The sequence below is a fragment of the Cryptomeria japonica genome, chromosome 2 (genome assembly GCF_030272615.1).
Source record: "Cryptomeria japonica chromosome 2, Sugi_1.0, whole genome shotgun sequence".
NCBI lineage: Eukaryota > Viridiplantae > Streptophyta > Pinopsida > Cupressales > Cupressaceae > Cryptomeria > Cryptomeria japonica.
In genome coordinates, this window is record NC_081406.1 from 15315098 (window position 1) to 15329869 (window position 14772).

Genomic DNA, 14772 nt, shown 5'->3' on the forward strand with positions numbered 1-14772 from the left:
TAGTCAAATTTCAGGATCAAGACATTCCAGACTTAGCCAAATTTCAGGATCAGGACATCACTCAAGCAGGACCTGCTATCCTATTGATCTCCCCGACAACACTCAAAATGCAAAAGCCAACTGACAAAACCCTAAAAGACCTAGAAAACAAACCCTAAAAAGCAAAAAAAAACATGGGTCCCCATTTGCAATGGGGCGATGTGTGAAAACGTCACAACAATATGATAAGGAGATGCTAGCGATCATGCATGCGCCAGCTAAGTTCGGGCAGTACCTGGTTCGGACTCGTTTCATAGTGCGAACAGATCATAACAGTCTCAAGTATTTCCTAGAGCAGAAGGATTTGAATGAGCGGCAACAAAAATGGGTAAGCAAGATTCAAGCTTACGATTTTGATGTGGAGTATGTAAGAGGAAAGAAAAATGTTGTTGCAGATGCTCACTCTAGGAAACCCACTTTGTGTTCCCTCACAGAGATCGCAGCTGACTGGAAGACACGGTTATTGGTTGAGTATTCAAAGAATCCTTTTGCTTGTGATCTTATTGATGGTAAGGTGCAGGATGACAAATATGCAATGATGAATGACATTATCTATTTTAAAAACAGAATCTATCTTGTACCTAGTTCCAAATTGAAGAAGAAAATATTGGAGGCACTACATGATTCACCTGTGGCAGGGCACCGAAGTTTCTTCAAAACCTATTGCTAGATTCGTAATCTCTGGAAAGGATTGAAGGATGATGTGCCCCAACATGTTAGAGAATGTCTGACTTGCCAGCAAAACAAGTCAGAACACACATTTCATGCAGGTCTTCTTCAACCTTTGTCGATTCCTGAGCAGAAATGGGAAGGGATATCAATGGATTTTATCACAGGGCTACCACGTGTGCAGGGGAAAGATTGTATCTTTGTGGTAGTTGACCGGCTTACTAATATGCACACTTCCTTCTTGTTCCTACCAACTCCTCAACATTGCAGATTACGGAATTAATTTTTAGGGAGATCTTCAAATTGCACGGATTGCCCAAAACAATTGTAAGAGTGATAGAGATAGCAGATTTATGAGTATGTTTTGGCAAGAGTTGTTCAAATTGGTAGGAAATGAATTGACACCCAGCACCAACTACCATCCTCAAACGGATGGGCAGACATAAATAGTTAACAAGTGGATTGAAGTTTATTTTGCGAAACTATGTTTCGAGATAGTTGCGTGCTTGGGTTAAGTGGCTCTATCTTGGTGAGTATTGCTACAATACCACCTATAACATGTCCATTGGCATGTCAACCTTCAGAGCTTTGTATGGATATGAGGCTTTATCATTTATGGATTTAGCATTCGATGACAGTAAGGTTCCACGAGCTAAAGAGACAGTGCAGAGCTACCAGGACATTCTCAAAGCACTCAGAGAAAACATACAACATACTCAGAACCAACAGAAGATATATGCTGATAGGCATCGAGTTGAACGGTTTTTTGAAGTGGGAGACTTAGTGTTCCTACGTTTGCAGCCATATAGACAGACCACATTGAAGATGAGTGGGGCAGAAAAGCTGAAACAACGTTTTTATGGGCCCTACAAGATTCTGAAAAGAATAGGAGAGGTTGCATATGAATTGGAGTTACCTGAGGGCAGCAAAATACACAATGTGTTTGATGTCTTCTCCTGTCTCAAAAAGGTTCTGGGACAGCATAAAGTTGCTTCTCCTGAATTGTCACCTCTAGATGAAGAGGGGAAGTTGGTCTTGGTTCCAAAGGGCATTGCAGATTGGAGAGAGGAAGTTGAGAAACAAAATGGTTCGAGAATATTTAATCAAATGGAAGAATCTGCCTCTTGATGACGCTACTTGGGAAGGAGAAGAGATCCTTCAACACCCCAACTTGCAATTGATGGAGAACCATCAATCTCGGGAAGGGAGGACTGTAATGTCCCCTCTTCAGTGACAGGCTACAGGAAGTCAAATTCTGGCCTGCAGCATTCCCCAAGCTAGGATTAATGAATTAATAAGGGAATGAAAGATTAAATTAATTTATACCCCAAAAAACTTATGATTGGAAATTAATAATTATAACTCATCGATGTCACTTAAGTTGGGGCCATTTCAAGTTATTAAGTTGCTTCACCTAAGCAAATCATTATGGGGGTCAATTTAATAATTTACACAACATTGGATATTGTGCCTAAGTCTTTTAAGGAGGTTTCTAGATGGATTGATGCCTTTTGCCGAGGCTATTATTTAAGGAGAGGTCGATGTCTAAGAGGATTATTATGTTTGTCTTCTCTTGTTGAATTATGAGCTCTGCAACTCAGCATAAGTACAGGACGAAAACCCTGTCTTAGCAGTTCTGGACGAAGCCCCAGGTCTGCAACAGCGTTCTACTCTAGTTGGAAGCAGTAATTTCATCAAATTATCTATCGCTGGAACTGTTGGTGGTCTTTCTAGCAATCTGGGCGAGTTTATTTCAGTCTGAAGCAGTTTGTGGGTACAGCGATCTGCATTTGATATAGAGCCTTTCCTCCAACCAGAACACACACAGGTGACCAGAAGACAAATCACAGCTCCTTGAGGGTTTTGGACGCCAAAAGCTTCCAGTTTATGGTCTTCTGCACACCTGAGATTAATCCTTGACAGCAAATCAGGCTTATTGATTGGTATGTGTGATCTATAAATTCGATTATTAAAAAAACCAATCCATGAATCAAATTTCCAGAAATTCAATATAAAAAACTTGTTATCCTATGCCTAGCTTTTTTATTAGTTTGGAGTGGAAACTTAAATAATTGCTGCTGTTATAAATTTCTTTAAAATAAATAAACGTGTATTGCATTTAGTTTCAAAAGGGCGTAGTAGAGAACATTTCAAAAAAAGGGGAAAAAGAAAGGAACACAAAGAAACCCTAGATAGGCTTGTAAGAGATACTATGCAAGATTTCTCAAACAAAATTGGGAAGGACAAGAAAAGATGAAACAATGTGCAACAATTACCAGAGACACAAAGTCCTTTGATTCATGCATGCAGCATTTGCGAGAGAGATAGATTAGAGGGTTTACTCCTTTAACATGCAAGAAAAATGTGAGGAATCAATCGCACATTAAGCATATGAATAATCTGCAATAAACAAAGAACATAATGACCCAAAGTTCAATAGTACTCTTCTAATTTCCTCAAAATCTGAGCACAAAGTCTCTATATACAGACAGTGCCAGAGAAATACAAAGAAGCAATTACAAGTTGATCATACAAAGAACATGCAAAAAACCAAGAAAATAATGGCACAAAGTGCAGCAATATTCTTCATACCTTTTTGAATTTAGGATTACAAAAGTCTCCCTACAGTCCATAGAAAGAAGTTGTATGGAAAGGAGAGAAACCTCCAAACCACAGAGAGGAAGAGGCGTGGAACCTTTAAAGTTGTAATTTGTGAACATGCATATATAGTTTTCTTTCTCCTAACTCACTCATAACTGATTTGTAGCCACTTTATAGCCAACTCCTTTTAGGACTATACAAAATATTTGAAATAATATTGTCAAGCCCATAGAATGAGCATACAATATTTAATCCATTAAAATAAATGTCTTTCAAACATTAATAAGGCTTTATGATTAAGTCTCTAAATAAATTTGACACTTGAATGATTGTCACAGTATTTCATCAAACATTTCAAGTGCATTGGTTGTAGGTATTGATTCCAAAAACATTCTGTCTTCTCTCCTGTCATACTAATTTATACCAAGATCTCCAGCATGCTTAATATCAGAATTACCATAATCATCTTCCTCACATCTTCAATCCAGTTATAAAGCTTTGTTTCTTTGTATTCTCTTTCTTCACCTTGGTCTTCATTTCTAATCAATCCAACAAGATTTTCAACGTCTTAGAAAAAGTCATACCTGTCATCATAACCATTTGATTTATAATCACTACCATATGCAATTTCTTTGACATCATCTTCTTTGTTCTAAGCAACAATTTTAAGCATAGGCCATGGCATACCGACCATATTACTAGCATTCTCAAGCTGATTTGTGTAAGAATTTAAAAGATATATTTTATCCTTTCCAAAAGAAGCAGACTTAATGGTCTCAGGCAAAAATACATTTTGGAGACTTCCTTGAGACTACCTAAAGAACAACTCCTCCCTGTAATAACTGACTAAGGAAGTTAGTAATTGAATGGCTCTCACAGCTAGGGCTTCGAAGGCATGGAGGCTCCCTGCCGAAGGGCATTCATGGAGAGGAAGAGAGCATTGGGCGGCTGTGGTGAGGCATGGCCGCTCTCAAACGGATTATGCCTTTGCTTCAATGGATGAGAAGGACATGGCTTGTACAGAGGTGAGGGTGGGAGTAGGGATTCATTGCGGAATGGTCAAGGGAAGCGGCACCCTTTCTGTTCCAATACTGGTGAGGGGAGCTCGCTGTGGGAGAAAGATTTTGTTCAAGATCGACAACCTTCTAGGCCCCATTTGTCTCTCATCCCAATCCGCACGGTCATACGGTTGGACTATAGCACATTGATAGGGAGGGTTTTGCCAAGTCTACTTATGCAGAGCATCTTATTGCCAAGCCTGTCATTGTGTCTTTGACAAAGGAGATGGAAAAAGACGTGGAACATAATGAAAGAGTTTTCTCAATTCTAGGGCTTATTAGGCGTTTCAGAGGTTTGTGGCCAAGTTTGAGTGATCTGCACAAGTGGATCTCTGCACAGTGGGAACCCATTCTGGAAGGTTGTGTTCAAATTTACCTGCATGCTTGAGGGTTTTTTGTTGTTGTTTTTTAAAATGAGAAGGATAGGAATGTGATTCTTTGCGACAATCAGTGGTGCTGGGAGGATAGTCATCCACTTATGCTGAAACCTTGGCAACCGGCTTTTAGCCCTCTTTTGGAATCTTTTGATCGTCTCCCTCTTTGGGTTAGGCTTCCTAACCTTCCCATGCCATTCTAGTTTGACTCCTGTTTTGAGGCGGTAGGGAACTCTTTGGGCAACTTCTTGATGGTAGACAAAGGTTCTTTAGAATTTGCTGCACCCAACTTATGCTCGGATTCTGGTGGAGATGGATGTGCTTAAAGCACTTCCATCTGAGATTTCGATTAAAACTTCGAAAGGGAGTTGGTTGCGGCCCTTGGACTTCGAAGGGGTGTCCTTAGATGCAGGAGATGTTTTAGAACTGAGCATATTGCAGCCCAATGTGACAAGCATATTGTGGAGAAGCCTGCCACTTGGTGGAAAGAAGTGTCCCCTCGGCATTACATGATGGAGAAAGTGGATGAGAAGGGCAGATCTACCCAGGGTTTGGGGAGGAGAATAAATGTTGTAATGCTGAAGGTGAGAAGGTGATGGGGGTTTTGGAGAACTCAACTCCAACAGTGGATTTGGAGACTAATAGAGTTAAATCAAGAGGCTCTGGGGCTGTGATAAATGTCAGTGTCTGCGCTCATAGTGGTGCGGATAAGGTAGGAAGAGACTTTCATCAAGAGCCAAGAGCTAAATCTGGTTCACCGATGCGGTGCAGCGCTGTAGTGGAGATTCATGGGGATCAAGTTGGTTTGCGATGCCCAAAGGAGCAAGGGAAAGTTGCGCCAAGTGACTCCAAATTGAAAATGCTGGAAAATGTAAGGCAGAGGGAAGCCTGGACGGAGGTAAAAAGGAAGAAAGAAAAGCGAGTCAAGGAACATAGTTTCAATATGATCCTTCGCTCTCATGAAAAGGGTGGAGTCAAAGCACCAATGTAACCATGGACCTGCTTAGGGGTTTGGTATTAATGTGCTTTTTTGGGGAGGTGGCTCCCGGATGTAGCCCCACTTGGTTCGGGCCAGTTCAAAATCCCGATATCTTAATAAAATCTTCATCTATTACCGACAAAAAAAAAAAAAACTAAAGAAGTTCATTATTTCAAATGATGATACAAGAAATCTTGCTGCTGATATAGAAGCATGAAACCATGTAGGGTATTGTTGTGACCATTTCACACATCGCCCCATTGCAAATGGGGACCCCTGCTTTTTGCTTTCTAGGGTTTGTTCTTTAGGTCTTTTAGGGTTTTGTCAGTTAGCCTTCGCATTTTGAGTGTCGCCAAGGGGATCACCTGGATAGCAGGTTCTGCTTGAGTGAGGTCAAGTTGGTGAGTGATGAAGTCTGGAATGTCCTAAAATTTGGCTAAGTCTGGAATAACCTGATCCTGAAATTTGACTAAGTCTAGAAACTGAAAAAACCTCCAAAAACTAGATTTTGCAATATAACTCCTGGAGGTCTGAAACCACTCTCAAACATCCTGAAAGTATATATGGAATATAACTTAAAGTATAAGAAATGTCACTTATACTTAAATGTTATATTCCATAAAATTATCCTGACAGAGAGTTCAAAAAGTCAAATTTCGCTCTTGACCCTCAGAGAAGGCCCACAGCAAAAAATCGCTCCTAACCCTCAAAGAGGGCCCACAGTGAAAAATCGCTCCTGACCCTCAGAGAGGGCCCACAGCGAGATTTTGATTTCCTTCATTTTGCAATGAAAAGAGACCAAGTTTTGATCATAAATGGAAAATTAATGACTTTCTCCACCCACCTAAAGAAGTTTTGGCTAGAAATGATGAAGGACCTTGTTGAAAACAGAAAAATCACTCCTGACCCTCAGAGAGGGCCCACAGCGAGAAATCTTGTAGGGGTCATTGCTAGCCTTATTTGGTCGACTTAAGATGTCAAAGGCATGGTGAAGGATAGAATGAGCATAATGAAGTATCTAGACTTGATCAAAGATGATAAATTGAAGGAGTTTTGCCCAGGAAAGGAAAAATCGCTCCTGACCCTCAGAGAGGGCCCACAGCGATTTTCTTTGTGTGCACATTTTTGGACCTTTCTTGGACATGAATTTTTATTCATAGCAAAGAACAAGACGATATCTCCCTTGGCAAAGTGATTTTTAGATGAAAAGTGAAACATTTTGGTCCAGGTAGCAAAAGTCGCTCCTGACCCTCAGAGAGGGTCCACAGCGAGATTTTCAAATATGCACTATTCTTACAAGATCAAAGTATGTTTTATGATTGGAAGGGATGAAGGAAAGCATGTTCTATCCGTTGAATATAATTTGGAGGATCAACACAAGATGAAATCAACCTAAAATTCAAAAATCGCTCCTGACCCTCAGAGAGGGCCCACAGCGAAAAACCTAATATGGGAACTTTTCATCCAAGTTTGAGGAAAGCTAAGGTTAGGCATGGGTTTGAAACGATGTTTGAAAAGCCTTGAAGTGAAAAGAAATCGTTGAGAATCAATATTTTGAAGGCAATTACAAAAATCGCTCCGGACCCTCAGAGAGGGCCCATAGCGGTTTTTCAAGTTTCTCTCCTTGGTTTGAAGAATTGAGATAAAATCTTGCTTGGACAGGAGGAGAACGTGATGTGTTATGCCTTGGAGGTGATTTGAAGATTAAAAGATAAAGGAATTTGCCTAGAACCAAAAAATCGCTCCAGACCCTCACTGAAGGCCCACAACGAGATTTTCAAAAAATGCATGTTTTCTTCAAAATGGTGCTAAGGCAAGATTAGGACAAGGAGAAGAGACCTCCAAAAGCATGATGAATATTATTTTGCCTTTGAAACTTGATGATTTTGGTCAGAAAATAAAAAATCGCTCCTGACCCTCAGAGAGGGCCCACAGCGAAAAATCGCTCCCGACCCTCAGAGAGGGCCCATAGCGATATTGTTGAAAATCCTCATTTTACCTTGCAACAACAAAGCGAATTTGGTTGGAGTGGATTAAGGAAGGACATTGCCAAATGATGAATAATGTTTTAATGAAAAATGATGAAGAATCAAGCCTAAAATCAAAAAGTCGCTCCTGACCCTCAGAGAGGGCCCATAGCGATTTTTCAGGATCCTCTCCTTTGTTTGAGGAATTGAGACCAAATCTTGTGTGGATAGGAAAAAGAGATGATATTTTATGTCTTGGAAGCAATTTGGAATCCAAAGGATGAAGGATTAAGAGCAAGATTGAAAAATCGCTCCTGACCTTCATTGAAGGTCCAGGGCGAAATTAGTGATATCCTTCATTTTTTACATTTTTGAGCGTTGATATTCCTTAAAATTCACCAAGTTGCTAACTTTGAGGCCTTTGGAAGGGCTAAATCAAATTCGCATTAAATTAAAGGCATTTTAATTTAATAAATTAATTTTTAGGCCTTGAAATAATCAAAAATCCACTTTGGAGGCATTAAAATTAATTTTCAAATTTTAAATGAAGGTGAGCGCTCGAATACATTTATTTGCTTTTACAAGCAAGTCGGCCTTCTTTTGAGGGGGATTTTATTTCATTTCCATTTCCCTTTTGGCAAGTCGGCCTTGGAGGGAATCAAGGTGAGCGCTCTATATATGGGTGATGCTTTGCTCAAGTTTAATCATTCATTCATCCTTTCCTAAGTGCGAAATTGGAGAGCTATTTGAGGAGCGAAATCCAGAGGTTGAAGTGCAATTTGGAGGGGCGAAATCTAGCTGGTTTGGAGTGAATTTCTTTCAAGTGTTGAAGATCAAAGAGGGTGGAGTCTATTCTTTTTGAAGCTAGAGGAGGCGCAATTCATCCAAGGGAGAATTTTGATTTAAATTTTGCCTAGCAAAATCCATTTTTTACATCATTTCTTAGAGTTTAATACTCAAGAGGAGGTATGGCGAAACTATCCTAGCATCCTTGTTCAAAGTTTGATTTTTGGACATTTGTTTTGGAAAATCTAAGTATTGCATGGTTAATTAGGAAATGATAACTCAAGATTTATCATGAGGTTTCCTAATTAAAATCTTAAATCTTCCTTTTAAGTTTAATTTCTAGACTTCAAGATATATTACTAATTGTGAAATGTTGTGTAGGTATCAAGATGGCGACCCCTGAGGCTGGAGTATCTACAAGTCGACAGGGTCTCATCAAAGAAGATCCGGTCCAGGACAAAGATGATCTCCTCCAGCTCAGTAACATCAAAGAAGATCAAGCAAGGATAAGGGCGACCTCCTCCAGTCTAGCATCAACAAAGACGGCCTTCTTCAGTCAAGCATCATCAAGAATAACTTCTTCCAATCCAGCATTCCAAGGCGAGGTACATCAATCATCCTGCACATCAAAGACAAGAGAAGTTAGAGCAAGGGTTCGTTGAAGAAGCAGATAATTTCAAAAGAGTTAATTAAAGCTAGCTTCTCAGCAACATCAAATTGGCATCAACCAAGTGTCAGACGAGGTGGCATCCCAGTCATCACTTCTCCAGTTGGTCCACCTCAGCATGTCCAGATTCAATGTACCTAACTCATGGGAAGTGGCACAAACTTCGATGTACCTACCCCAGCTATCCATTGGTCAAATTTTCCAGAGAAGACATGTGTCCTTAAAATGTAATTTTATCATTGGTCGAACATTAAATGTTATGTAATGGTTGTAACAAACCCTAATTAGGGTTTTCATTATTGAATCTTGGCCATTGATCTCAGATTGATCTTAGCCATTGAATTGTATTGTGGGCACTATATAAGCCCCGACTCTTCATTTTGTAAAGGCAATTAGTTAGGAGTTAGAAAGGAGTTAGTGAATAGAAAGTAGTTAGAAGGTGATTAGTCAGTTGATAGAATAGCAATTAGAGTAGAGTAGAGAGAGAAGGCAAAGATTGTTGCCAAGATGTTGTTGTAAAAGACTTGTAAAACTTCATTGAAGAAATGGTGAAATTTATGGGTCGATTCGACAATTTGCATGGTCTCTATACTTCTCATATTTGATTTCATGTTATTAGATGAGTGGAAGAAATGTGCTTGATTGATGGTGAAATTCGTATATCCATACTACTAGCAGTTTGCTGATTGCAGACTTGCCTTGTGTAGTCAACTGGAATCATTCAGCTTAAGCTTAAATTCAATTGTCGCTTCTTCATTTATATGCATCAGCCTGATGGTGTCTATGCCTGTAGTGATGATTTGAACATCATAAAGCTTTCCTTCGAAGATCGCACTAACCTTGTGGAGATGGTCCTGGGATGTCAAAACAAGACTTAGTTAGAATTTCATCAAAGATCAATCATTGCTCTTACATTCTTAGTATCAGAATTAGATCCTTTCCTTGCCCTCGTCTTTTTTCTTTTTTTCTCAAATCTAAGTTAGTAAAAACCTGCGTTCCAGCAATATTCAAAGCAAATCAGATGTTCAGTCTTCAAGTGTAAGTCCCCTTGTGATTCTAGCAAATCACATCATACCACAGAGAGCTTATCCACACGTAGAGGTCCTACAACGAAGAACCTTGAAGTCACCCTGATTGATCCTTTTCGCGATATCTTCAGCATTCAGAGGCTTTACTCAAGAGAGGATAAGGTACCCTTGGGTATTTTATTCTATGTTTGATTGTGTACAAAATACACGTCAACAAGTATCCACTTTAAATCATGTGCACATTTCTTGAACATTTGTATTAACTTGCATATGCAAAAATTGTTGGAGTTGCAAGAATTGTTGGATTTGTGAAAGAGCTCACAAGTATTTCAATCTAACCAACAAGACCAAAAACCTTCCACAATAGAGATGCAAAAAAAATGAATCGCTATATTGTCAAAAAACAATGAATACAATATGATACACTATAATAAGATGGCCTTGCGGCATAGACAAGGATAAAACCCTCAAGCTATCTAATACCATGACAAGTGTTTTAATCCTATGATATGAGACACAAAAGGTAAATGACATAAGTAAGCTTAAGTAAGTAGGTGTGAATAAGTCCTAAAGTGAATCTAGCTAGATAATATATATTTTTGCAACTTGGGGAATACAAAACAATGCATAAGAAGCAAAGATAGCTCTTGGCAACAAGGCCTAATGAGATAACCATGAACAAAATATCCCTCACAAATGGAGAAATGGAGGAAAACTTGTGGAAAAAAACTCCTCTCTAGAATAGAGAAACAAACATGAAAAGAAAACATGTACAAGTGAAGGAAGACTCAATCAGACACTCTCGAGACAACTTTCTTCACCCCAAGCATCAATTGTAGTCGAAGATAATGAGGTAATGCCAAAGGCTTAGTGAAGATGTTTGCAAACTACTTCTCTAGTGTCATACCCCCAACCTGATATCCACTTCATGAACCACAAACTTAAATAAGAAATTAAGACTTCACGATTTCTTTCTCCTCACAATTCATGGTTTCCATAATAAATCGAAAGAAGCTTGGAATGGATTATTTACCTTATGATTAAAGTGGGCGTAAAATCAACAATATTTCGGGTATCCAATTGTTTCTAAAGTTTGTGAGTAATATGAACAGCTATCAGCGGTGGTGATACTTGAAGCAAAGGAGCATCTCCCATAGACAATTCTCTACATTTTACTGCATGGGAACCTTAGAAATTAATTCGCAGCTCCACACCCTGTCGTACACAGCCATTCTTGTCAGCAGGCTGCATTGGAAACTCTATGTTGTCTGATGTATAGGACTTCCAATTCATATCAGTGCATTCTGGCAAACCTGCGAGTCGGGTTTTTCTGTGGAAGGATTCAAACAATAGCTACTAAACAAATGGTTCATGTTTTGGTTGATTGGTGATTTGTTTGTTGCATCAAATAAGAAGAGGAGATCAAGGATTAACAAAGATTAGTTAAACGTGGCGATAACAAATCATAAAATAATTAAGCCATGAAGAGGTACTGTGGGTAACAAGGGACATACCCTACTCCAAGGGTCACAGCCTTGAAAGAAGACATAACTTTCCAGATCCGTTGGAAGGATATAAAGAGACATGGCCCAAGCATTCAAAGGGGGAAAAAAGGACATATGGATCATAATACCTCCAGTATCATCAAATCATTAAGGAATCATCCAAAAGCAAATCTTCAGAAACATCAGCATTGATATCAGCAGATCAGCAAGATATCAAATCACAAGGCAGATTGAACATCATCAGTGATCAGAAAACACATGTTCAGATTTCAGTATCATCAGCAATCAGCAAGATACGCCTTCAGAAAATATCAATATCAAACACCATCATTCATCATCGATCATTCCCAGATACTTCTACAGAAATACAAGAATCAGATTAACAAAATCAGCAAGCAATAAGCATTCCAATCCCCAAACGGCAGATTGCACTTCCAGCATAGCATCAAACACCAGCAGTTGATATCAGATCAGTCCATCAATCGATAGCAGTTGAGGGATTGCAATCTAACTGTACATTCAACATCTTGTTATAATTAATACTCAAAATAATATTTGTCAGTTCTTTAGGTGTATATGTATGCATCTTTATATGTGAGATTTATGCTTAAGTGTATGCCTCTATGTTAGGGAATAGATATGCACACTGTCTGAAATCCACCTTGCGAGAGGAAGGACCTGAGGTGTAAGAGAAGGGTGGTGAGCGGGCTCGTAAGTAGGCCATCCTAAAAGCACCATTGTGGCCTAGGACCAAAAGGACACTTACGGAGTCAAGTAACCCTTTACAACCTCCGCCCAACTCCACAAGATGGCAGACGAGACATGGTTGGGGAAAGCAGGTACAAGCCGCCAAGCAAGCAGGTTGTGGTAGACATCCACTCTTAGGCATACTGTATAAATGGCTTCAGGCAGACCCATCATGTCTCTTTCCCCAATGTGTTTATAGTCTATACTCTATGAATATAATGCAGCTACTATGATTTATGTGAAATAGACATACTTGTCAAGAAAGGTAGTACTAGTAGGATAATCATAAAATATTTAAAAACCAATGTTGCATCAAGAATTAGAAATAGGTCCTTGGAAACTTCACCAACATGGGTATCAAAAGCAGAAACTAAACGGAGATTTCTCAAGGATAATGTATTATTGCGGGAAGGGGAAACTAGGCACAAAAGGTAATAAAAAAAAAAGTAATATTCTGAAATTCTTCGAAATGGTACTAAGAACTTATGAAAACTCATGGAAAGAGTATGGGAAACATAAGCAATATTCTGACAAGATGAATTCAGATGCGTGAAAATTCAAAGAGCTATTAATAAATAATTGAAAGGCTATCATAACTTTTCTGAATTTTCCAGGCTGTTTACTCTGTACAAGTATTTGGAAGTTTCTGCAATGGAAATGGTTTGGAAACATGAAAAACTGCTTTAGTTTACAGGAGACAGTTACTGAGATTCAATAAAAAGAACTAAAAGACAAAATTGCAGAGAAGCCATTCGCCCCACTTCTCCCTTCTTCATTAATTTGAATTTTGAAGATGACATAAATGGTAATGAAGACCCTGTAGGTGAAGGAGATCTAACTTCTAAGAGATGAGTTAGGCACCATAAATGTTATCTATGTTCTAGACAAGGGTATGAATATCACATAACTGAGAAGGAAGATCTTCTAGATGGCCTCGAGAATTGGAATTTCAATATGACCTTAGGGCATTTTGTATTCAAGGGGATCTAAAGTATGATCAACTACATGAATTAATGTCACTGTACTATCTAAAAGTTGTCAACTGAAGAGAGAACTATTCTTAGAAACAAATTAATGAAAGGTAAAGATCGAGGTAGTTTTTAGGTCAAGGCCAATTAAGATACCAATTTGGTTTATTAAAAAATGTTAGAAAAGAATGACAGATTATTTCTCTAAACTTGGTGGTAGCTCTCAAAATAAGTAAGGTACTAACTCTCTGAAAGAGGAAGCCATAGAGAAGAAAAATGTCTTTAGGACCATAATGTTTCTTTTATGGACCAGCTAATTTTCCAACCTAAAGCCTTGTTTGGTTGATTCTCTACCAATGAGCAACCAGCACTTTTTGTGACTGAGCTTTCTGGCAGGTTCCTTATTTAAATTTAGGTGTTCTCAACAATACGCTATGTAAAAAACTTCAAAAGGCATAATTAAAAAATAATTTGGCTATGGAAGGGATGGCTATACCTAAATGCAGAGAGCAGATGGGTTTCACTGTTCACCTCGACAAAGTACTTTGCAGGCCCTCCAATACCCCACGTGCTCAATTCACTCAGAAGCTTCCCTTCGCTGATATGCAAATCCACCTCTTCTGGTTCTATTTGTGCCTCCAAACCAATGGAAGCCTCCAGAGCCCTTTTTCGTGATTGTTTTCTTGAATGAACAGGAGGAACCCATGACGAGATAGGCGATAGGTGTGCTTGTGCATGGCTGAAACTGGTCATCCATTTCGGTGAAGAAATGGGTAATGGATTTTTAAAGAAGGAACTTGTTTGTGAGCAGAAGAAATTCAGCATCGTATATTAATAGGTGGAATGCAGCAGAATTACCAAAACAAAAGTGGCCTGTAGAATGTTTTCTCGGACTGAAATATCATGTCGACGGTGGGTAGTGTAACAGAGGCTTTGCGTCTTTTATATTCAGTGTGCACACACTAATAAAAAATGCTTAAACCTTTGTTTTAAAGAGACACTAGATTTCTAGAGTCGTTAGTATCTTTTGTTCGTGGATTCAATTGTTATCAATATTTCTCGTCACATGGATTATTTCATATCAGGATGAGATAGGAGAAGAGCACTAATAGTGGATATAGTTAATTTCGCGGATCTAAAATTTTTAAATCATACATTAAATTTTGATAAAAAAAAAATTGGTTCTTTGTATGCAACTTAATTGCTTATAATTAAGGTTCTAACTTCTGGGTAGTAACGATGCATGCTTGGGATCAATTATGCGCACAAGGGTCAAAAAGTACACATTTCAAAGTGTTGCTCAATACCTACTCAAAGTTGTTTCAATAATTGTCAACTCAAAATTGCCAGTAGTTTTGGATAAATGCCCCAATAGTTGTGCACA

At 38.8% G+C, this 14772-nt stretch overlaps 1 protein-coding gene across 6 annotated transcripts in view; it reads right to left on the bottom strand.

Annotated features, from left to right (window-relative positions):
* Nucleotides 1–14413, bottom strand: part of LOC131035390 (uncharacterized) — a 29103-nt gene extending 14690 nt beyond the window's left edge. For 2 of the 6 annotated variants that reach the window (XM_057967085.2, XM_059214082.1), the window contains exons 1-2: nucleotides 13885–14000; nucleotides 2985–3052 (exon numbers count right to left, since the gene is read on the bottom strand). In XM_057967085.2, the coding sequence (XP_057823068.2) occupies nucleotides 2985–3014 (30 nt within the window). In that variant the 5' untranslated portion in view covers nucleotides 3015–3052; nucleotides 13885–14000. Of the gene's footprint in view, nucleotides 1–2984; nucleotides 3053–13884 lie in introns of all 6 variants that reach the window. The other 4 variants (XM_057967084.2, XM_057967083.2, XM_057967081.2 and 1 more) reach the window with 3 other exon arrangements.
* Nucleotides 14414–14772: the final 359 nt, after the last annotated feature.